Here is a 23,742-nt window from a genome sequence, read left to right on the forward strand (position 1 = left end):
GTGGCACAACATTAATGTGCTATTGAACATCCTCATTATTATGTGTTTTTGTTGTTTTCCAGTTTGTTTGTTTCCCTGCTGGTATGTGCATGTGTGTTACTGTTCTGAGTCTAGCAGGTTCAGTGCCCACTCCTTTATAAAAATACATGTCTTTGTTCCTTGATGGATCATTATAAAAGGTAATTATATTTGTCTTTGATTCAAATGTTGTATAATCCTGTAAAACCCAATAAAAAAGGTTTAAAAAAAAATAAAAATGTGTGTGTGAGTCTTTGGTGGCATGGCATGATGTAGCACATTAATGTTGGTGGCTGTCAGGCAAAAACTGACTAAATAATAAGGCTTTGAAATACAAACCAGATGAAAACTCATGCAAGTCAATGGGGGAAAAAGAGAGGACAAACTTATAAGCTGTGTTAATAAAGAACGCAAAGCAAATTTTCGCCTTGTGTGAGTTTGACTGCTGGATCATTTGTGTTTAAATGATAATGATGATTGCCAAAATACATTATTGTACATTAGCTGTAAGCTAGCTAACAGTAGCAGGCACCGACTGTGTCTGTTGGAAGTGTGTCTGTGTGTTTGTGTTCAGTGTCTAAATTTACTCAGTTAGTCTTTGCATTGACTTTGTATGTAATTGATCTGCACAAAAAAATTTGCATTCTGTCTGAACACATCATATGAATGGAGAATGAGTGTTTCCAAAAGCTGTGTACAAGCACACCTGTCAGTAAAAAACACTGTCACTCATTTGGTCCCCCTCCCCCCTTCATTTGGCGCCCTAGGTGACAGTAGCCTATGTCACAAGATGCCACTGAATGTGGGGAAGTATTTTTGGTATTTTACTTCTGCTTACACAGCCGCAGTGCAAGTTTCCTCAGTTTCCAGCATCAGTCAACTACTACTAACTTTTAAACACGCCAAATGATTTTTCTTGTACTGGACTGCAACGCTTTATTTTACAGTTTCGTAAATTCCCAGGTACTTTCCAGGAATGAAGAATGTGTTATTTGAAACTTATATTTAAAGTAGAACATTTCCAATGAAATACTGTAATTCAAATTAAATGCAAAGCAAATGTAGCCTAGAAAGTATTTCAGTCAGGGCATCGCAGGTCAGCTGAAAATGGGAAAATGGGAAAATTTGTCTACCAGCAACATACAATTCAACATATGAATATTACTTGGGTTTAAAAAATGTTTAAAGTTTTTTATGCAAAAATGCCAAAAGTTTGCTGTTTTCAGCTTTTTAAATGATTCATGATTTAAATGATTTCATGCTTTTCTTTGTCATACATGATTGCAAACAGAATATCTTGGGGCTTTGGCCTGTTGTCAGACAAAACAAGACATCTAAAGACATCAAAACCTTTGCTGTTGGCAAATTGTAACGGCCATGTTTCACTATTTTCTGTCATTTTATAGACCAATAATTATCAATATAAATAATCATTAGTTTCAGCCCTGATGTCCATCCACAATAACAGGCCTTTAATCATGGATTTTGACATGTCACAGTAGGAAACCATGTGTAAAAAATAAAAATGAATGATGGCTGAATTCCATTTAGCTGTGTAAGTTTCCTTCAGATCCCAGCAGACATTTCAACTTGTCATTCTGCAGAGGGAAAAGTTAAGGTTTTAATAATAATATTAATTTTGTTCAGCTGTCCCAGTAAGCCATGACATTGTGACAGGAGCAAGCATGCACAATACTGTACCAGGACCCTGAAACTGAAGCAGCTAAATGGAATTCAGCCATCATTAATCATCATTATTATTTAAACCTGTGTTTTTACTACTGTGACATGTCAAAATGTTTTCTTTTGAAAAAGGCCTGTTGTAAATCATGACCCTATTGTGCATGCTGGCATTTATAAATATACCTTTGCAGATTTTTGATGTGAACGTACCAAACATTCAAAACATTGTTACAGTTAGTATCTTGTATGCAGTTGGGAAAGACAGTTGTGTTTGTAGTTTTCTGTTAGTTTCATAATTTTCTCATCATTTGGAGTAAAAAAAAAAAAAAAGTCATCTTTGGTGAGGCTCCACATATAGAAAGGAAAATTTTGGTTATGAATTGAGGTGTGAAACAAACTGAAGGAAAATCCCAGAGTGGAATATTTCTGTTGACTGGGGATCACATGACTATGACTCTTTTAGTTCTATCATACAGGAACTACATTTAGTCCCTGCTGTTAAAGTACTTTAAGTTTAGTTCCTCGGTTTCTCAAAACGTTCTGAGAAAGTTCCTGTGGTCAACGCCCCAATAGTTTCTGATGTACATAACAATACATGCCAAGTCAATTTGTGATCCACTGTTTTACAACATGAATAACATCTGTTATCACCAAACAAGACTCAAAACTTCCCCATGCTGTAAACATTGACAGATGAGTCAGTTTCATATCAGTCTGACGTAATCAACCTTTATCTTCTTCTCTGTAAATATATAACCTATTCCCCTTCAATCCTTTCAAGCCCTTTTGACATGACTCAGACGGTCATGCCTCATGCCTTTACTCAACACAATACAGGCGTCTGTGTGTTCGTGCTTATGTTTGCTCGTATGCCATTTAGATTTTGGAGAGTTACCCTGGACAGTAATAATCAACTCCACTTGGCTCCACTTCCTCGTCCCTGTCTCCTCTACTGTATTGGCCTGCCAGAACACGGACTGGCCTATTTTACAATAATGACAAAACCAGTCCCAATCCTGGCCACTTGATGTATTGTTCTTTTTCAGTGAGGGAACTCCGTTGTTCTGCGCTCTAGGGAGGTTTTCTTCCTCTTAAGCTTTTGTGTGGTTCCTCTGTTTTATTACACACACACACACAGGAAAAGACAGACAGAGAACCACAGTAAAAAGCCTTGATTACATCTTGATTGCATCTTATAGTTTGACTTGAACTCCTATCACTGTTAGCCTGCAATCAAATTAAGTTCTACACTGGAATAATCTCACAGTAAAATAGATAAACTTGACTTGCAAGGCCTCTAAGCTTAGCCAGTCGCTTAGGCTATAGATATGATAAGTGGCATTAGATTCTTCAGTCAATATTCTGTTCTGTGTATCTACCCCTTGAAAAACACTGTCTTGATTTTGTTGCTGCAGTCCGACTTGCACAATCATTCACATCCACTAATGTATAATGGTTGATCTTGGTCTTACGGATGTGTCATGAACATGTAATAACATCTCTCCACTGAATGTTTCCTTAATAATTTGTTTGGTTCATTTCACTTCACCTGACACACCTTCACTACTCATACCTCTGATATCACAAAGGTGTTGAGTACAAAGGCCCATCATATAATGAATAGCTCGTTTCATTTTTGCCAACCATGGGTGGGTTTACCGGAAAGGTGCCAGTCAGAAAGATACAGCAGCCAGCCAGAGCTTAGCTGTCTCACTTGGTGCTGTGTCAACATTCGCTTGCTCCAAAGTCTGAGTCATCGTGAATAAGAGGAGAAAGTTGCACCATACTATATTACGTAGAGGCGCAACAGAGACTTGAGATGACATGTCTAACAGCAGCATATGATGCTGGAGTGACTCAACTCTCAAAATGCTCTGAGATTTGTCACGTGTACAGAAACAGCATACAAAGGTGATCACTGAGCTGGACCCCAAGCTGCAGTACAGTGGAGGCACTGAACCACACAGACTGCCTCATAAACCTTTAGTCATGCAAATGAGTTCGATAAGGAAGATTGTTTGTCCTTTTATTCTTACTGTTGTCAACTTCCATTCATTCATTTTCCAGCATCTCCATCATTTCCTTTCCCACAAAGTCAAAGCTCCTCTCATTCATACATTTCATTCATTCCTAATCTGACCAATCAACTTGTAATCATCTTTTTTGTGCTCACTTTTGTTGGTCCGCTTGTTTGTTTTTATCCACTGGAGGAAGTCTAATTCAAAACAAACTGAAAGACACAGAGCACTGAAATGATAACTTTCCCTATAAAGTTATTATGGCGTGTTAGCAAACAGTCGCATATTTAAGCATCTAGCATTTATTTGGAGTCAAGTTCCTGAGCACAACAGCTGGCCCTATAGCTGCCGGATATGCGACTTGCTTCCCCAACTACTTAGATGCTACCTTTGCTGTTTGGTACTGGACAGTTAGCTTACAGTAGGTTTACTGGAGCTTTTTGTTGCTGAAAACAGCAGCTTTGATTAAAGCAGTGAGACTGAACCGTACAGGACATTTGTGGCTGTAAAACCAAAACAGTGAGTAAAGTTCCACAGAACTGCAGAGTCGGCTGATAATTCTCTGTGGTTTTGTGATTGTGCAACCAAGCAAACCATTAGCATGACATGTAATCACTTTATTCATTGTTACTGTGAAAAATACTGACTTGTGGAACTTAAAACATTAATATTTTGATATTTTGCTTTCAAGACTGAAGTGTTTTACTTCTTATCTTCACCATTTTCTTCAGACACACTTACAGACACATCGCAGTTTAAGAAGTTACGTCCATCATCCACCCGTGTTTATGTTTAACTTTTTGCTGAAGATATGTGCAACGGTGTAATCATAAGATTTTATTTCATTTCTTTTATTTCATTAAAAGGAACAGTCTTACCATTTCACATATTTGCATCCTCACACTTTTTAGCCCACAGGCTTCCACGGACGTACAGCTCTGCAGTCATCTTTTGTTGGCTTTGTCCAAATCTTTTTCCATGTTCACTGCACAGTATAAAACATCTGAAGAGGGTGCTACCTTTGTTTAGACACAACAGTGTAAATGTGCAAGATGAAAAATGACTATCAAACATATACTCTAGAATTTAAAACTCAATTCAAGTCTTTTTTTTTTTTTTGTTAATTGTCCTTAGCTACATTGGCAAGGCATCACGAAAACAGCAGAAATTTAAAGAGAACTGAATCAAACAAGAACAATTTACACTGATATGAAACTTTTTTTCATTTTGTCATCAAGTACCCTGTATAATACAAACTATCTTATTTTAAAATCTCATTTCCTTCAGGTAAACAGACTGCTTGTCACTTAGTCAACAAAAACAAACTGCCAAGTCACATCCTGCCTGGTTCACAAAGAACCGTTCACACAAAGAAATAGAAAAATAATCATTTAGCTTCAGTCCTTCATCTCATGATTCTGGCGTTGGGGAATAGAAACGACTGCCCTCAAAACAATCAAAACACCACTTGCCCACAACGACTCTGACACAGTTTTCCTTAAACCAGGAAACTTATAAAAAAGAAACCTGTCCCTTTAAAAAAGTGCAATCTGTCCTGTAAAGGCTCATCTTTACAAAAACATAACCATCTCATGTTCAGGTACACATAGAAGACAAATGTCCATGACGTAGATCGTAGCTGTGATGACGCTGACGTCTCTGATGACCTCACACATTGGTGACCTCAATGCTGGTGTAACCGCGGATCGGGCTCCCCTCGGTTCTGGGCGGAGTCTGGTCTCGACCTTCCCGAGGAAGGGAGCCATAGCTGCTATGGCAACTCAAGTCCCGCCCACTGCGGGCTTTGGGGCTGAAGCCTGTTGGAGGCTGGAACACAAACACATCATTTTTACTACAAATACACTCAATCAAGGCTGTTTTTTCTCTGTTTGTTTGGTGCAACTGAAGACAAGATTATCATTACAGCTCATTTGATGTGGGAAATATTCTCCAGTGTTGTGTAATGCTGTATGTTTATAGTGTTGTGTTGTGTAATGTTGTATTCAGCCTGCTGTCATACAGCTTGTTTTGTCTCGTTAATGTTATACACCTGCTGTGTCAAATCTGTTATATGCAGCAACAAGTTCTTCTGCACTATTATTAGTATTTGTAGAATCAAAGTGCCCAACCCTGAATATAATACTTATATCATAGGCTAAAATTAAGAGATACAACTCTTGGAAGCTTCCAGTTAGGTCATCGCCCTCCACCCACCTTGACAGCCCTCCTTCTCAGTGAGCCCTCGTCATCAGTGTGTCGGCTAGTAGAGCTGGGCGGCCTGCCCAGGGAGTTCTGGCGAAGCAATGTTGGTGGTGTTCCCAGGCCTAAACGCTCAAAGTCCTGTTTGGCGTCTGTCCTGCAGGAAGCATGGGAGGGATCAGAGTGTTGGGAACAGGCAGTTGCAGTCTGTAACTTATAGAATTTTCTCTCAAATGTCAAAGATAGTCCCCTTCTGATGCAAGGATCTCTTATCAACTTGCACCTAAACAGAGGCTAACTGGAACCTACAGCTGGAGTCTCTGTCTGCTCACCTGGCCGGACAAATCAGGATTTTCATCTCCTCAATAAGGTGTCTGCGAACCATGTGCTTGCTGTTGGGGATCCCCAGCACTGTTGCCATGGCGTCAGTGTTAAAAGTCGGGTCAAGTACCAAGACAGCACCATGAACTCCACTGTTTAAGAGGCTTTCAGCAAACTCCTGCACATGCAGAAGGAAAGAGTGACTTATTTCATTCATAACATCAAATCTTAAATCCTCTGATGGTACAGTATAGCCCCTCCTGGATAAAGGTAAAGATGGGGAGATCAACTGTTGCTGAAAAGTGATGTCAAATATGCTCTGTGACGAAGAACATATTGATTCATTTGTTGCTGTTTGACATGAGGACAGATTCAAACTCTCAGAGGATATTAACAGGATGTCAGCCTAGACAGCTTTATCTCTACATACCCTGATTGCAGTCAAGCTTCATAATGGAAAAATACTTTCCTATGCCAAGACAGTAGACAGTGTTGATTGGGGATATTCATATTGCAACATCACCATAGAGGCTGTTATCCAAACGCTTTTGTAATCATCTAGAAGCAGCTTAGAAGTACAACAATAAGGGTTTTTCTCATCACTCTGTGACAATAGGGAGTGCTGAGTAAACATAATTACTCACAATACCAAGACAGTGTTCCTATAACACTCAGTACATTAACATCTGTTGATTATAAATATCTAATCAAAAGATTTGCTTGGCTGCATGGACTGCAGCGACTTTTGCTAGAAAATGTGTCAGCTTTGGTTTTAAAATAGATGATATATTTACATACATGTTAAGACTGTTAAGAGAGTATTTTACACTCGCTCTTTCTCTCTGTACCCACCTTGAGGTCAATATCTCTGATCCATTTGATGACCCGATGAGAGGTCCATACCAGCGGATCCATGTTCTGGTGTTCACATTGTATCCGGCGAGCCTGGAGTGCCTGGAAACCATTTTAATAAACACTTTTGACACAACTGAAAGGTTTTATTTTTGCCTGTCCATAAAAATAAAACCATGTGTACATACCGTATGCACAGTGTGTATACTTACTGCGTATTCTCGCTTACCTCCTTGTCAAAATTGAGCAAGTGCAGCAGTTCGATGCCCAGCAGCAAGCTGACCTGGTGGAACTTCTTGGTGACGTTGAGGTGACGTTCAAGGTCGCGACGTGTCAGAGAGTTCAGCATGCGTCCGTCTACCAAATGGGTGTGAAAAGCCTGAGAGTACTGAGGCAAACCCACATCACTTAACCAGGCTTTAGCCACCCAGTGGTGATCCATATCTGCAGCCTTTGACAGCCTGCAGACAGAGAGTGGAACAATTTCTTAAAAGGTCACTTCACCCAAATCACACTTGTCACTTACTCTTAGTTGTATCTAGATATGCAGATCATTTTGGACTGCCGACACCAAACAATGAAGATGATTTGACTTTCATTTGTGGTGCTCAAAGCCTGTTACATTAGAAACTACAGAACTCACCGTCAACAGTTTTATAGGGTCTATATTTTCAGTAGAAGGAAGTTCCAAATTAAACCGTTCGCTGTGAGTCGATTGTAGAAAGGCACATTACTGTTGAATATTTCACACGTACTTTTTCAGTGCTTAAAGGTTGCAGAACTGACCCTTTAACGTGGCTACGTTTGCTGTTCAATGAGGACAAATCATCACAGTATTGCAGAGAAAACGCAGACAAACATTCACATATAGAAAAAGCTGCATGTCATTCATCTGTTGGAGGAAACCTTGAAAGTGTGGCCTTTATTGAAACTTGTCTGAACATTTCTCTCTATATATAAAGTCGATATTGTGACCTCAGAGAGTTACAACAAATGATGATCCCACACTACAGCGTATGGATGTTGTTACTATAACTCACCAACAGATGGCCCTATTACACTATAATGTAATGTGCAGTTTATTCAACAATTCTGTTTCCCTTCCTCACCCTCTGCCATTCTCAGCATCTCTGTAATCTTCAATGGCCAGTCGGAGTTTACGGCGATGCATTAAACTGCTGACACCTAAACCCAGTTCCAGGTCCTCATCCGTTAGTCCTAGTAAAACCTGCAAAATGTCAAGGTAACCTTGTTTCAGTCTACTGCAACCAAAGTCACACAATCTAAGTTTTATACATCTGCAATTGTGCCCCATAATGTATCTAAAAATGCATCATCATCAGTCAGTGTTTTATCCCACCTTGCCACTCTTGACATTCTCCGAGCAGGTGCGGATGTACATGGGCATCGCCATGACAACCTCAAGCCAGGCCTGCACAGTGCCCGCCCTCCACTGGGACATGGGTGTGGTCCTGGCCAGCTCCACCTGCTGGAGGCGGTCCAGCTGATCCTCGGAGCCGTCTGACAGGCTGAGGCTGAGGCGGGTGGGGCTGGAGAGGCTATCCGAGTCTGGGTGGGTGAGTGAGGGGGAGGGGAGAGGAGACATGTGGGTTGATGTAGTCGAGGGTGTGAGTGAAGGCAGAGGTGGTAGTGGGTATAGTGAGCGATGAAAAAAAACACAAAAGGTTAATTCCAACATACTGCAACAAATTGAAATCATAAAATCAGCCGAGTGCGGGCAAAGAACTAGACGGTGACTAATTTCTTCAAAACTAACACGCTTTTAACATCACTCTAAGCTTTTTGGCTGCATGACAACAAGCCAAGGGTTTGCCAATGATGCTGTAAACATAATTGCAGCTTTCACTGAAGAAGTCCATTAAACGGGCAGCTGTTTGAGCTGATGTAGTAACATGACTCATCTGTCTAAATTAGCCTGCAGCAACAAGCTTTATATAAATAACAGCCTGCAATTTGGAAATGTATGTTTTGATAAATTATGATCATAGAAATTCTGCCTCATCATCCTCAAATGATTCCCTATAGTCTTGTAAATGCTTACCTGTTATGTTACTAAGTTGACCCACATACTTCCTGTTTACATTTTCTCATGATTTCAGTGTGTGGAGGCGTAATCACCTCAAGAAAATACAGTATTGATCGTCAACGCAGGTCACTTTGTTTCAACCTCAGCATTGTGAGAGCCGTTTCATTTTCATGTCTTTACCAGCGGGTGGCAACATAGTGTCAGTTTTGGGAGCAGCACTGGTTCTGTAATCATGTATTGCTTTTAATATTGAACATATAATCATTGTGGCTCATCCCGTTTGAGGTGGGAGGTGTTTGGTTTTTGCCGTTCTTTTCATTGACAGAGAAAAGTCCCACCTGCGCAGCAGCACAGAAGTTTTTCTTTTTTAGTAATAAAACTGACATACCTCAATGTCACCTGTCTCATCAAATACTTGGTGAAAACCTCTACATCAGCACACATCCTGTAGAGCTCTCGATGCAGCCCTCAGAATGAGCCGATGGTGCAATAAATACAGAACACTATGGCTCATCGTGGGACTGTGCATGGGTTTTAGCTATCAAGGCTAAAGCTGTATAGACTCCTGGGAGGCTAATGAGCCTTGGATAAAAGCATCCAGACTGAGAGCTCAGTTATGAAGGACGGCCACAGACAGATTTGTTGGATTTTTTACTCTCCACGTCTATTTTATTTCAACTCTTAATTCAGTGGAAAAATAAGGATGAGAGATTGAATGATGCCCCCGATTTGTATATTTCACTCAGATGTCATTTGAGGCCAAACAAATAATAAATCCACCAGTTCTTTGTTTTTTATTCTGCGGTCCTGTCTGTTACTGTGTCTCCTTGTTTCTGTTGTTTCCAGCAAAGACAGCGAATGGAAACTCTCCTTTCTGGTCGGCTTACTGTACCACCGTGTGTTTACTCAAAAAGAGATTCACGGCTGAATGATTGTTGGGTTTGAATAAACAGATTTTTATTAAATGCAAGTAATTCATCTCAAACTGGATGCTTTTATGCGCTCTCCTAAGAGCAATGCATAAACTGAAGGTTCACTTCTAAGTGCTCCTTTGTGAGCAATTCATATTAAACTGAATAAATCTGCCCTTTTCGCCAGAAATGCACTCCTGTCCAGACACAAGGTCTGCTTCTCACATCCTAACAAAAGCATTTCACATTAAAAACTGCAGAATGGATTGTTTGACATCCAGTTGAATGCCAAGCTGTTGTGGACTCTCTGTGACCTTATGCCTTTTTAAAAACTCACCGAGTGCATCAGAAGAACCTTCTACAGATATGTGGTTGTATTATTGTGAAGAGTTTTGTGCCCTTTAAGTGAGGCCATACAATATGTGTTAGGTGTGAAAGTGTTTTGTAAACACAGATGTGTTCATCTTGTTGGATGGAGAGAATAGCAGCACATACACTTCACATAGGACAAAGCAGACTGTTTTGTTTAAGCTGTAAGTAAACGTGTGGTTCAGCAGCTGGTGTAATAAACCTTTTTGGTGCAGCGCAGCAGCCTTTCTGATGCAACGTTACACTCAAGGTAGGACATGGAGCAGCAGGTAGTGCTGTGTACCAAGATGCACATTATACATTTGCTAGAAGTGTCCGGATTTTGAAATGAAAAATGCTTTACAATTGAATATATCAGGAATTTACACTCAGTGTGGCTACCAACTGCTATCAGGCTCAAGTACCTAATAGATAATAGCTATAGATTAAAGCGCCTTAAAGGAATAGTTTGATCATTTTAGTTAATGTATTTATTCACTTTCTTGCAGAGAGTTAGATGATGCCACTCTTATGTCTGTATATATATATATATATAATATGAGAGTATTGATTTTCTCACCTGTCTCTTAGCAACAAAGCAAATAAGCCTATTTCCCAAAATGTCAAACTATTCTTTTAACAGCTAAATTCATACTGTCATTGTTATTGACATGTTTGATAAATGTGAGAATCTGTAAAGTCCATCTGAAGTCTGTGTTGAAGTACAATTCATACTCAAGATAAAGTTAGAGGAGGAATTCAGGTGGATGCTGTTGGAATAATGTAAACACCCAAGAAGAAAACACTTGTTATTGCCCCTGAAAGCATAGCTGCAGTCTGCAGTAGCACGCAATTGATTTTTGGATGGTTTGAATTAAATTCAACTTGAAGAAGTGCTCATCTCTGAGGTTATTTTGTGATGTTTGTTGAGAGTTAGAAGGCATCTGCGAACACAGTTTGCAACCCAGCAGAGTTGATTTTTAAAGCAATTGGAAGTGGTGTACCTTGGTCTCACTGAGTCTGATTGATTACTTCTTGGGTCACTTCACTGTGTTGAGAGTCCAGTGGAGGTCAGACAAGAGGGGTCAGTGTTAGAAGTCAGGGGTCAAATCAAAGCAGAGCATTATTGACACCATGTGCTGACACACATATGAGTTCTGTTTAAAAAAAACATGGCTTCCTTTCCCTCCCATCTCTTTTCTGGTTATTGATTTCAGAGTAATATAAGAGAAAAAATATTTTTCAGTGTGAATAAGGAGTTAAATTTTTGAAAGGGAGGAAAGGAGGCCATTTGGAAGATTTTTAGATGCAGTCCTCTCACAGATGGACTTGCAGGGCTGAGGGAAGCTAACGCATATGTTAAAAATGGCAGCCCCCCCAGCGTAGAGGGACGAATCAGGATTAGAGCCATACCACAACAAAGGAACACACACACACACACACACACAAACATTAACACAGGGAAAGAGAGGACAGCCACATGGAAATTCAACGTTATCCATTTTATTTTAAAATAATCTTTTTTTTTTTTTTTCTCATTTAGTTCTTTTGAGCGTAATTTTGTTGCCATGCCTTTAAAAGTTCGCTACTATCCGTTTCTAAACATCTCAGGACCTCACAATAGAAGTCCTCCACTGAGGCCTACGTCTTTGACTTTAAATAAAACTCTTCAATAATAATATTAATTTCATTTCTGTAATGTTATCTCATTTACAAAAAGTAAAATATTTGTGGAAAAAAAGAATAAAATAAAAAACAGATACCATGGCTCAAAACATAAAATGATACAATGTTTTTTCATTTGATATGTTTTTTTTTTTTCTCCCATCAGCAGAGTATCATAAAAGTTGGTTAAATGGAAAAAATAAAAATAGCCTAGATTCTCATACATTTCATTGAATGTTTAATGAAATAAACTGGTCGAGCTGTTCTTACACATACAATTTAATACATGATGACTTATCTTTGAATTAGTGATTCACTTCTGGATCCGATATCTGCGAGCTCAAATGTAGGTTGAGCTGAGGGTTAAACGTTAATCCCCCTCGCTGCTTACGTGGACGCTCTTTTTTTTGAACAAACACTGTGGTTAAATACAGCTCCAGTGTAATCTGTGACTCTATAGTGTTTCAGGTGAGACTGACAAATACCCAGTGTTAGTTTCATATCAGGGAGAGAAAAGATTTCCTGGGGGGGGGGCAGTGCAGACTCCGGCTCAATCCAATGAAAGGATGTAAAATAATCCAATGTCTGTGCTGATTCTTTTGCTTGAAGAAATGCTATTAACCTTTGGCACAAAGTTAATTGCTTTTTTTCAGCAGTGGCCTGAACTCTGCATCACAATGTTTTGGCGAGTTCAAGGGGTCACGGGAGAAGGTATGCATTCGCCTCAGTTTGATTAGCCAGCTTAAATCTGAGTTTTAACCTCCAGCGTTGGCACTCCTTATTGTTATAGTAGCTCATTTAGCGTCTGCTCCGTGCTCAGGCCTTTAAATTGACGTTCTAATTTACTGGGGGGAAAAAAAAAGGTTTGGAGAAGCCTTGACCATCAGTCTAATATCTACAATGTAAGTACAATTGATGTTTTATACTATAATAGCTTTCTTTTTCAGTGTCACTTCTTCCCAGAATAATTTTACTGCTAAAATGATTTTAATGTATTAATAAGATTATAGCTACAAGCTACTGCAAGATGCTACAGAGAGAAAGTGCTACAGAGCCTCATGAATCAGTGGAAAAGTTATTTCATAATTCAAAGTGTAGTGCTGCTTTGAGACTGTTGACTTTGCTGACCTTTAATATTTCACATGTCATTTTGCATAAATAACCTTGAAGGTGCAGAATAAAGCGCTGTTCTGTGTGTAGTTGGGGAAATGAAGCTCTTAAAGTTTAATCAGAACATTTCCTGAATAACTGAGGGTCGAGTTTCCAAATGTAATCATTTCATTTCATTTAAAATGGGCGAAATCATGAATAAACATCATGAAATCAGTAACTGACCTCTCTTTTTTTTTTTTTTTTTTTTTTTTTTTTAAACAGACAGTTTATCATCTTCTCGGCAACATACCCAGAGAAAGACATTTCTGTTTAGTGGGGTTTTGTTCATCATGCATTTGGGGGACTGGGACTATGTGCATGCATGTCACACATGTACCTTAGTCATGTACCTTCTATCGTAACAGATAGAAAACACATCTCTTACATTTCCTGTTTGGCTTCATGTTGCTGTGGAACAAACTTTTCTGCACAGAAAGTTCGTTCCTCGTTTAGCAGCGTCTTTGCTCATCAGAGCAAAAAAAAATCTCAGGGTGCCTCTGCACAGTTTTCTTGGCTGTTGAGGGATGAGCTGTACGACCAAATTGGAGGTGGATTTGAGGAGTCTGCATGTTGCCTACAGGAAACTGTTCTCATCATGGCAGTGTGGAAGGAGGAGGAGGGAGGGAGGAGGGAGGAGGGAGGAGGGGGGGGGGGGGGATGGACCAAGCAGGACAATAAACAGGGTGGGGTTCAAGTTAAAAGGTAGTGAGAGGAAGGGAGTACATGTCAAAAATAACAAAAGGCATTCAGGACAAGGAGACATTTACACGCACAAAGTGCACATTAACTGTTGTTATTTACAGGTACAGCAGTCCTTCAAGTTTCCAGTTGAGTGAAAACAAAAAGTCAAAATGTAAAGAACAATTAAAAGATCCAATAACACAGCCGTTTTGGAGGGCAGATACAATAGAACATATCCACATGGTCGCTGTGTCACACTCTATTTACAGGACTGTACATACATACAGGTGCAATTTGCTCGTTAAGGTTTACACTTCAGCAAAGCCAGATGCGCCTCCGGCTTCTGACATGGCCTCTTACCATGGACGACACACACATGCACACGCTCTCACACACACACACACACACAGGCACGCACGTAAGTATGCATGCACGTGAGACTGCACAGGCACGCACATTTTTTTTATATATGTACACGCTGACGTCAAACACGCATACCTGTCTTCTCTCTCTCTCTCTCACACATACACATACATGCTCTTCAACACAATGCTGTCTTCTGATAATTGCCACAAAAGGCTCTCCGGGTGGATCGCTCGGACATGTGTGCTTTACCAGTCTGCATCCTCCTCTATGTAATAATCAGGTGTTGCAGTACCATCAAACAAACCGGGGTCGAGGGACTTGCGTTGCTTTCCCCGGGCAAAGACACGTGACAGAGAGCCCAGCCCCATCTTCTCTTTCTTCTTCTTACGCTTCGCCTCCTCCAGATCTTCTAGGGACTGAGGGAAGAAAGAGAGAGAGAGAGAGACAGACAGAGAGAGAGTAGAAGAAGATGAAGAGATGGAGAAGGAAAAAGAGAGATGCAAAAGCAGAGGAAGTCAGTGGAAGCGGTGCAGAGTGGGCGATAAAGTCCAAGAAAGATAAAGATCACAACACAAAGGGGAAGTGACACTTGACATGCTGCCGGGGCATGCGCTTTTTTTTTTTTTTCTACAAACACAACTGGTTTTCACATAAATTCAAGTCACAGCTGCAGAGTGAGTACACAACAGACTGCGTGGGGCAAACATGAATTCAGCCAGAACGATGGCGGAAAGGGAAACGACAGCGGCCGGGCAGCAGGACAGTCGGCAGGTACAACATAGGAGGTGATTACTTGGGAGGGTGCGGTGGTGGGCAGCTCTTACATTGCAGAGAGAGTGAGTCCGATGTCGTGGTGAGTTGATGTCACTGGGTGTGGATGACCGGTCTCCCTCCACCGCCGAGGCGTCGGAGATGATGGAGGGCTGACGCGAGTGGCACGGGCTCACCCGCACAGCAGCCACTAAACGGGACGAGAGGGGAAAAAAAAAAAAAAAAAGAAGAGGCTTGTTTTCTTCAGGTGTGTTTGGGCACCGAAAGTAGTGAACAGGGAGAATCAGGTTCTTCTCACAGCAATGCCACAACACCGTTAAACAAAAATATATTTTAAAAAATCCCGAACCAAAAGCCTGAAATTACTTGCAATCATCTGCAGTTGCTTAGCAACAGTGAAAACAGCTTCACAGAGGTTGAGCGAGAGAGAGCGTGTGTATGTGTGTGTGTGTACCAGTGAGACTGATACATACAGTACAACCAATTGCACAGCAATTTGGGGGATCGTGACTGTTCACACGTTTCCCCTGTTTTTGGTCTTCGTCTGCTTCTTTCTCAAGATGTTCCCAATTAGTCAGCAGCCTGCTCGAATCTGTGGCTGCCCTTTCAAACAAGGGTTGAGATGGACTCCTACTCTAGAGGCAGCAAGACTAATCTGTGTAAAACTTCCTTTTTAGGGTAGAAGGTGCCAGTAGTCCAGTTTGGCTTTATTTACTTTGATCTTTTTGGAAGTTTAGAATCAAGCTGTCAGGGTGACTGTGTGGTTGGTCACTTGGATGACACCATTCAAGTGCTGATTCTGATGGGGCGAGATTATTTGCCTGCAATATTACCCCCAGACCACAGTCATTCCATAATAACAATAATTCTTTAATAATATTCATTTTGCTTTGTATTTCACTGATCTAATAGACCTAATAATGACCCTGTGTGCAGGAATTTGCAGCTGAAACGCAACACAAACTGTTGAACAGTCACTGAATTTCACTTTTAAAATTGGATTTTGAGTTTGAATTTTACATCAAGATTGCTGTATTTCTGCAATGCACCACAGAAAAAAAATGAAAACTCAAAAGCGGCTGCTTTTTGCAATGAAATTCTGTGTGTAAACCATGTTTGTTTTGAATTTTAAAAAGGGAGTCAATGACGGTTGATGCTTTGACTCGTGCTTTGTGATGCATTTCAGCTCCAAGTGTCTGCATGCATGACTAGCCATGGTTAAATAAAGTCACTCCTCCTGTGGTGTGTGTACAAGTCAGTCAAATGGTGAACCTACAGTCGCAAATGTGGTGGAGGTATGAAAAGTAAAAACAGGGGCACAAAAAATACTGAGTGACAGTCAGGTGAAAAAAGCTGAAAAACATTTTCTTTAGAAACAGGAGTCAAGTTATAGTCTTAGTATTTAAACATTACAGACAAAACGTATGAACTCCAGCTGCCAACATTCTCAAATACAAAATCTGTGCGAGAGAAAGACGAATGGAAGCTGTAAAGCCAAAAATATGCTCACTGTAACTGCTACATCAAGCGCATGAAATGTTACGACTTGAGCTTCATCGCTGGCCAACAATATGGTCATACTGAGCAGATGGCGGGAGTGAATGTGTGTGTGAAGCAGTATAATATGAACATGCAGAGGGTAAATGATGGTAAAACCACTCTGTGTGAGTCAGTTCATGTACAGGATGTGCGCTCATGTGGGCCTACCTTGTCTGTCAGTGGGATGACCCGTGTGGACGTAGAGGGTCTGCTGACTCTGTCTGATGGCAGCAGTCAGGGGAAGGTCAGCCTGCATCACCCACTCTTGGTTGTTGCCGTTGACAACCGTTTCCGTGGGCATGGCCAGAGAGTGACGCTTGGGTACGTCCTTGGTCAGGGTGGCTAATGACTGTTTGGCCTTAAGAAGGTAGACAGACGGATGGAAACAGTCAGAGATCACCGCGAGCAACAACCCTGCAGAGAAATCCTACAATTTCGAGGTTGTTTTTGTATTCCTTTCACAGTTTTTCTTGTTTTTATTTATGCACATGTTGTATGTGTGCACGTATGTACGTGTTGAGTTATGTATCACCGATTCCCCTACGAGTCTCTGAGTGCATGTGAAGATATGAGCTCTCCTCTGGCCTCCTCATGTGGTTGTTGTCTCATGAAAAATGCAGCTACATTCATGGTCTGTGTCTTTTGTTGTGTGAAATCTCTTGCTACTGCTCCTGAGAGTGCTGGGAAAAAAACAGACCTGAATATCTGGAGAAGGTGTCGGTGAAGGTGCTAAAGGAGGTGGTGGAGGCTGAGGTTGTGTAGAGATGGGGAGGGGGGAAACAGGGCATGAGGAATCTTTTTTACAAGTTTAATGAATACATGTGCTCTGTAGAGTCTCATCACAAAGCAAAATTCGCCCGCCTTTTATCGGGAACAACAATGAGCTGCTGGAGCCTTGGGAGATGTGTTTGTTCGTGTGTGGTTTGTGTCTGTCAAAAGTTTTTCTGCCTGTGTAGGTTTTCTTCTTCGCCTTGACATGTCGGTGTTTAACAAATGCTTGAAATCTTGTTATTGTGCAAATCTTATCATCATGCCATGCTAGAGCAGGCTGCAAATCAACACCAACACAATCAGCTTCATTGCAATCATCTTTACCTACCAGCGGTCAAACGATTTTCAATCAATGTCTTTGACATGCAAAAACAGAATACAATCACAACCCTTTGGAGCAATCATTAGTTGTCAGAATATCGATGTGTTTCTCCTCCCAAAGCAGATCTTTGCTCATTAGACCTAGACCACATTCAGATCAATCACAGCGGGAATCCTTGGGATCAACTGTTGTTAGGATTACTGGGATCAGCCGGGGTTAGTCAAAAAAAACGTGCAGCTGAGGAGGGGCTTTCCAAGACGACAATGAGGCCACAAGTAGGAGAGATTTCCAAGGAGCGGGAGGGTCAAGAGAGGTCAAAGTCAAAGCTGGGGTGGGTGGGAGGGGGCCCGTCTTACCGCCACGACCCTGGGAGAGCAGTCCCTGTCCCCAAGCCGCTCAAACACCCGATACTCCATTCTCTGATTGACACAGTTACTCATCTGGGGGTTGGAGACATGAGGGATGTCTATACTGTACATTCAAAGGCTTTCTGTGTTTGATCATATGCAAGTATACCCAAAAATAATGTACACCTATGAAACAGCAAACTTATGATTTATGCTTTCTTATTTGGCAGAAATATCTTCTTTTCCTTGTTCTTGTCAGTAGTTTCAACACTTGTGATGGATTATGTGTCTGAGCCTTGACAACTGTATTTTGGTTCAGTTGCTGATCATTATCTGTTTTTATTATTCACAAAGACACATTTTAAACATGTAGAATATCAAACTCATATATGCCAAACAAAGAGATAAAAGTCTAGTCCCCCCTCCCATCCATCCATGCAGCTGTCTCACCATAGCCAGCTCAGCCTCCAGCTCCTTGATGCGGTTTTCCTTGAGGTCGAGCTGAGAGCGCAGCATCCCTGTATGCTCAGTAGCTTCCTTGGTCTGCCGCCGCAGGTCCCACTTCTCTCTCTCCAGCAGGTCCTTCTCTTTGGCCAGTGCCTTCACCGCATCCTCACTCTCCTAGTGGACACAGAGATCCTGATGGATTGGCTCACAAATCAGGCATACCTTTAAAAAATACACTAATTTCAAATCATTCAGGGCAGTAATTCTTTTTTTTCAGAAGAAGAGAGGAGTCTAAATACATTAAATCTGCTGTATGTGTAATATCATGGATGATACGTCCATGTCTATGCTTGGCAATGACTTCAGTACACTGGTGAATGGTTTTGGTACAGAAGAAATATGTGCTATAGGAGTGGAATCAATAAACATGCTTGGACATCAAATTTCAATGCCAAGAGAAACATCTGATTTGTAGTAAAGTATTTCATAGCAAGGTCACATATGCAGAAATCACAGAATGCAACACTACCCTTGAGTAGATCCGTACATGTACACTGCACATAACAATAAATTATTCCACAGCATGCACACAGTCACATGTTATGTTTTCAAGACTGAAGGCTTTTTTACACAGGAGGCATTTTTCAGCTGTCCATTGTTTAATTCTGAGAGACAACAAATACTCACTAATTTGCAAAACCAGTTCAGAACAAAACCTAATTTATTCAGTTTTATTTGTTTGGATATAGACTGTTTGCCTAACAAGCCTTTTTGTGCAAAGCACTTCCAACCAACACAATTACAGAAGAAGAGACTCTTTGTATGGATGTTCTGGCGTGTGTACTTGTGTGTGACAGTATACGGTCAGAGCACGGGCGCCATACTTTTCTATGCTGCTCATAGTTGCGTATGAAGTCACGGAGCTGCTCCTCCCGGCTCTCCAGTGTGGCATAAAGCTGCTGCATCTGGTTCACCAGGTCTGCTTTTTCTGCCTTCAGACGCTTACGGTCCGACTTCATGGCTGTTAGGAAGGACAGAAGAGAGAGAGAGGACACCAGTTAGCCCTCAGAGACTTACAGTAGCAACATTTGTTATGTAAAAAGTGTGTGTTGGCGGATGTGTGTGCATGTATGCCAGCGACAGTACATCTGTTTAGTGTGAGGAAGAGATGATGTCTTAAGCTGCTAATTGGTGGTGGCTTAAATTAATTATTGTCAGAAAAAAACAGTAACCTTGTGTTTTGAACATGTTTGCACCATATTTGACAGTAAGCAAACAAAAGTGTGTGTGTTTCCACGGAGCAGAACAAACAACAAACATCCATGTTATGGAAGAGTGATTTTAGCGAGTAAAATGTCTTAAAATGACAGCCTGTGTTTGGGATTTTGTCAAAATTATACAGACATATTAAAAGCAGAGATGTAAATAAAAGTAAAATTAGTTTACACATGTAAAAACCTTGTTTGGATCTGCAGACATGAGGTTATTCAGTATTTCTTATTTGCTATGATGGCATTGTTTAAATCAGTATGTATGTTGTCCATGAGTCTGACTGTAGCAGTTTCTTCAAGATGAATTATTACTAGTTATGAAGCATTTCCAGATATAAGAATTCTTAAGTAAAAACATGAAATATACCTGCTGTTACAGACCTAATGTGGCGTGACTGCATGTTGATAAAAAAGTGAATCACACATGAACCCGTCTGTCAATCTCTTCTCTGCTGCTGGCTTCGTTAGAGGCTCGGTCTCTCTTTTCATCTATCTCTCAGTCGCACACTCTCTCTAATCCTCTGGCACCTCACCCACGCATCGTGATAAAGAAGAATATGGTTCAGCGTAGTTATTCAGAGAAGCTCTAATTTTCTCAAAGACGACACCTCCTTTTTCTCTCCTCTGCATCTGCATCTACCTCTTCTCTTGCTTCCACTCAATTTTTCTCTCCCTTTTCATGCAAAGCTGTTTTCCAGACATCCCCTTATAGCTGAGTTTCCCTCCTGCTATCTTTCCAAAATCAGAATAAATTTTTTATTCACATTTTAAGCATTCATACCGCGTCTGTCCACCTTTGTCTTCTTTACTTTGACATCTATTTCCTTACAGTATGGCAGCTCTGCCAGATGGATATTTCATAACATCACACAGTCCTTTGTTTTCCTCTTGATGCTTGTTCACCTTTCTTTTTCTTCCCTCTTTTTTTTCCCCTCCCCAAGTCAGCTGTGTGTCATTAATTAACTTATATTACAGCCCGGTTAATTGCGTGACATTCACAAGTTGCGTCTGGGGAGCATGCTCAAGCAAGTGGAATGGAAGTGCCGTTTTACAAGGACGGATTCACCCTCTCGTCCATTTCCTCCCCTCCGTTTCTCTCCTGTCACCCTTTCATATCTCTCCCTTTCACCCGTTCTTCTTCAGAGGTGGAATCCTCACGCCAAAGCGATACGCAAGCCAACCAGCCGGCGAAAGAAGACAAGAAACACCCCTCATTGGCCAAGAGAAACAGGAAACCTCCCAGCACCTGCCTCAGGAAGTGAAATCAAAGCCGTCTTTGAGATGAGCCAAGAACATTGCTGCTGCCTCACATCCTGCACCTGTGACCGTTTGGCAACATCCACCTTCCTGGTGTCAGACGCAAGAAAGCACTCACTGTGACTCGGTAAAAGGGCCCATTCACAGTCACAAATCATGTTAGCGCTGTTACTTACCATAACATATTTAATGAACAAAGATGATCCTTGCAGTTATGTTACACTAAAGAATTAGGTGAGTTGGGGAAGCATCAGCATGTCTCCCTCTGCTGACAGCCATATTAATGAGTAATACACCCTGTGTCTTCGTCCAAGCCTCCAAGAATTATTACCAGATGAAACAAGGAGGAACCACCTGGGAACCATACAGAGCTGAAGCTAATGTGTGTGTATCTGGAGGAAGAAGAAGACATAGAGAGGCTTGAACTTAATAGCCTTTTTATGGAGGAATGATATCTTTTTTTCTTGCTATGCATTGTGTGAATATAGTTTGTGTATTTTGAGTATTGTTGATGTTTTCTGGTTATATCTAGTTTTCCTCTGTGTGTAAAATGTGCTTTAGTGGTTGTCTTTGTGCAAAATTGTGTATGCCTGCCTGTAAAATTCAAATACTAAAAGCTATTCCAGGCTGTGTAAGCACAGGAAGAGCAGACTGGGACACATGCAAAACATTCACCGTCAAAAGTCCAAGCAACTGTTTCCACTGCCCGATGTTAAAAACAAAAACACCTGAATGTATCACGCTATCCTGACACATTCTCTAAAATCTGCCTAAGTGTTTTTTAGCTCACCACGTGAAGGCTCTCTCACTACCAAAGCCCTTGTGCTTTAAAGTAGTTTAATGTGAGCATCTACTACAGCACTGCAGTGTGCTAAAAGCCTTTGTCTGCTGGGCTCTTCGATGGTACTTTACTACTGGAGGGCTTAGACTGCCCGCACTTAGTGGACCAATTGGTTACTAAACAAGAAAACTGGAGATATACAGGCTGAATAGATGTATGATGATGCATGCATATATATATATATGCATATATGATGTACTGTATACACAGTAGATAAACAGAATGGTGGTCATGATAGCAAAAGACAGGCAACAAGGGAAGATGGCAGGCTGGTTGCTTGTTGGACGATTACTGTTTTCATTTTCAGAATTGTCATTTGTGTTGAGTATTTGTCTGATTTTGTCTATTTATTTTATTTTAGCCATGGTGGCGACCTGACATTCATGGTCTCCAGAGGAGGAGGACTACTGACTTTGTTGATCCTGTAACTTTTCCCCTGCTGCCCCCATGGGATTCAGTTTTTTGTTTTTTACTGAAATGTCTCAATAACTATTGGATGGATTGGCATACTTGTGGTGATCAGATGATAAATTCAAATGATTTTGGCTTCTGACAGAAACAGAAAAATATGCAAATGAAGTAAATGATCACAGAGATCAGGAGACCAAACAGAGGTTTAACGGCTGTGTCTGTAGCTTTCCAGTCACAGTCGACTGTGTGGCAGCAAAGTGAAGACGACAACTTTCTCTTGTCTAACTTTTTCATCATGCATTTTAAAGGTCAATAATAATAATAACAATTACAAAATAATTCTTTTGTCACCCAGGCTGTCTGTTCAACTCCTTTACCAGATGTTGGTTGTGATGCAGATTTGTTGTCTGGCAACTGAAAAGACGATGAAGATGAAGAGAATTAGCAATTTCAATGTGTTTCACTGTGGGCTGAGGTCTCTTAAAAGTTGCTAGAGTGGATGCAAATTGCTTTCACACAAAAACATCTTTTTAAAATTTATACGGCTGAATGTAGAGGTAGTCTGGGGCTTGTTGTTTGTCTGTTGAGAGTGTACTATTTGTTCTTATCAGTAGTAGTAATACCAGTAGTAGAACGTTCCAGTCAGCGTTTTATAATTCCCACCCTCGACAGCACCAGTGCTCCACCAGAGGTAGCATATTTAAGTCATATTTTGTCAAAAGTAAGCTTTGTGTTTGCAACCTGCTGAGCATGTATGGACAGCAGATGAGTGGATGACACTGCAGGAGGAGGAATTTCTGAGATGTTTTGATACTTTTTTATCCTGCTGTGAAAACATGTCACCACAGGATTCCTTTTTTAAGTGATATGAATTCAAGCTGACCGCAGCTGCTGTTCTTTGTGAAAAAAGAAACAACAAACTTTTTTTTACGCAATGTGAATATATCACATTATCCGGCCAAATACTCTGTGGGTAATTCTAAGGATAATCAGGTGTGAAATGTTATTCAACTCCAGGAAAAGACTTTCTGAAAATCCTTGATTGTGAAGAAACAAAATCAACCTCTACCTATCTACCTATCAATGTGGTACGTGTTTCACATTCCACTCACCGCCTCTCTTTGGTTAAATAACAACCCTCATTATCTGGTGTGCCCCATCTATTATGGGACAAATATAACAAGATCCCAGCCCTGATTTCGGATACATAACACTTCCTGCCTTTTATGTTTTCTACTCGTTCTAACAATCGAGTTTCCCCTTTGGTCTCTACCTGAAGAGGATTCCTACATGGATAAATAAATGACAAAGGAGTATACCAACGATACTGGAATAAAAAAATAATAATGGGGTCTATGGGGAATTAATGTCCATGGCATATGCAATGTTTATGCATTTCAATGAATTCAAAATTGTGTTTTAGCTGCCTCCTTCCTCCTTCTATTCACGCAAGTTCACTTTACCTGCCGCGATTAACAACAGCGTCACAAAGATGAAGCCACTT

General features: G+C 40.8%; 1 protein-coding gene across 9 annotated transcripts in view; it reads right to left on the reverse strand.

Annotated features, from left to right (window-relative positions):
• Nucleotides 1-4,543: 4,543 nt before the first annotated feature.
• Nucleotides 4,544-23,742, reverse strand: part of kazna (kazrin, periplakin interacting protein a) — a 181,763-nt gene continuing 162,564 nt past the window's right edge. For 5 of the 9 annotated variants that reach the window (XM_067591835.1, XM_067591836.1, XM_067591841.1 and 2 more), the window contains 13 exons: nucleotides 19,343-19,479; nucleotides 18,462-18,632; nucleotides 18,021-18,104; nucleotides 16,740-16,929; nucleotides 15,086-15,222; nucleotides 14,554-14,677; nucleotides 8,452-8,660; nucleotides 8,201-8,319; nucleotides 7,321-7,552; nucleotides 7,092-7,193; nucleotides 6,251-6,417; nucleotides 5,934-6,075; nucleotides 4,544-5,546 (listed from right to left, as the gene is read on the reverse strand). In XM_067591835.1, the coding sequence (XP_067447936.1) occupies nucleotides 5,388-5,546; nucleotides 5,934-6,075; nucleotides 6,251-6,417; nucleotides 7,092-7,193; nucleotides 7,321-7,552; nucleotides 8,201-8,319; nucleotides 8,452-8,660; nucleotides 14,554-14,677; nucleotides 15,086-15,222; nucleotides 16,740-16,929; nucleotides 18,021-18,104; nucleotides 18,462-18,632; nucleotides 19,343-19,479 (1,973 nt within the window). In that variant the 3' untranslated portion in view covers nucleotides 4,544-5,387. Of the gene's footprint in view, nucleotides 5,547-5,933; nucleotides 6,076-6,250; nucleotides 6,418-7,091; nucleotides 7,194-7,320; nucleotides 7,553-8,200; nucleotides 8,320-8,451; nucleotides 8,661-11,883; nucleotides 14,678-15,085; nucleotides 15,223-16,739; nucleotides 16,930-18,020; nucleotides 18,105-18,461; nucleotides 18,633-19,342; nucleotides 19,480-23,742 lie in introns of those variants that run through there. The other 4 variants (XM_067591837.1, XM_067591838.1, XM_067591839.1 and 1 more) reach the window with 4 other exon arrangements.

Source organism: Thunnus thynnus, chromosome 6 (assembly GCF_963924715.1).
Source record: "Thunnus thynnus chromosome 6, fThuThy2.1, whole genome shotgun sequence".
NCBI classification, from domain to species: Eukaryota; Metazoa; Chordata; class Actinopteri; order Scombriformes; family Scombridae; genus Thunnus; species Thunnus thynnus.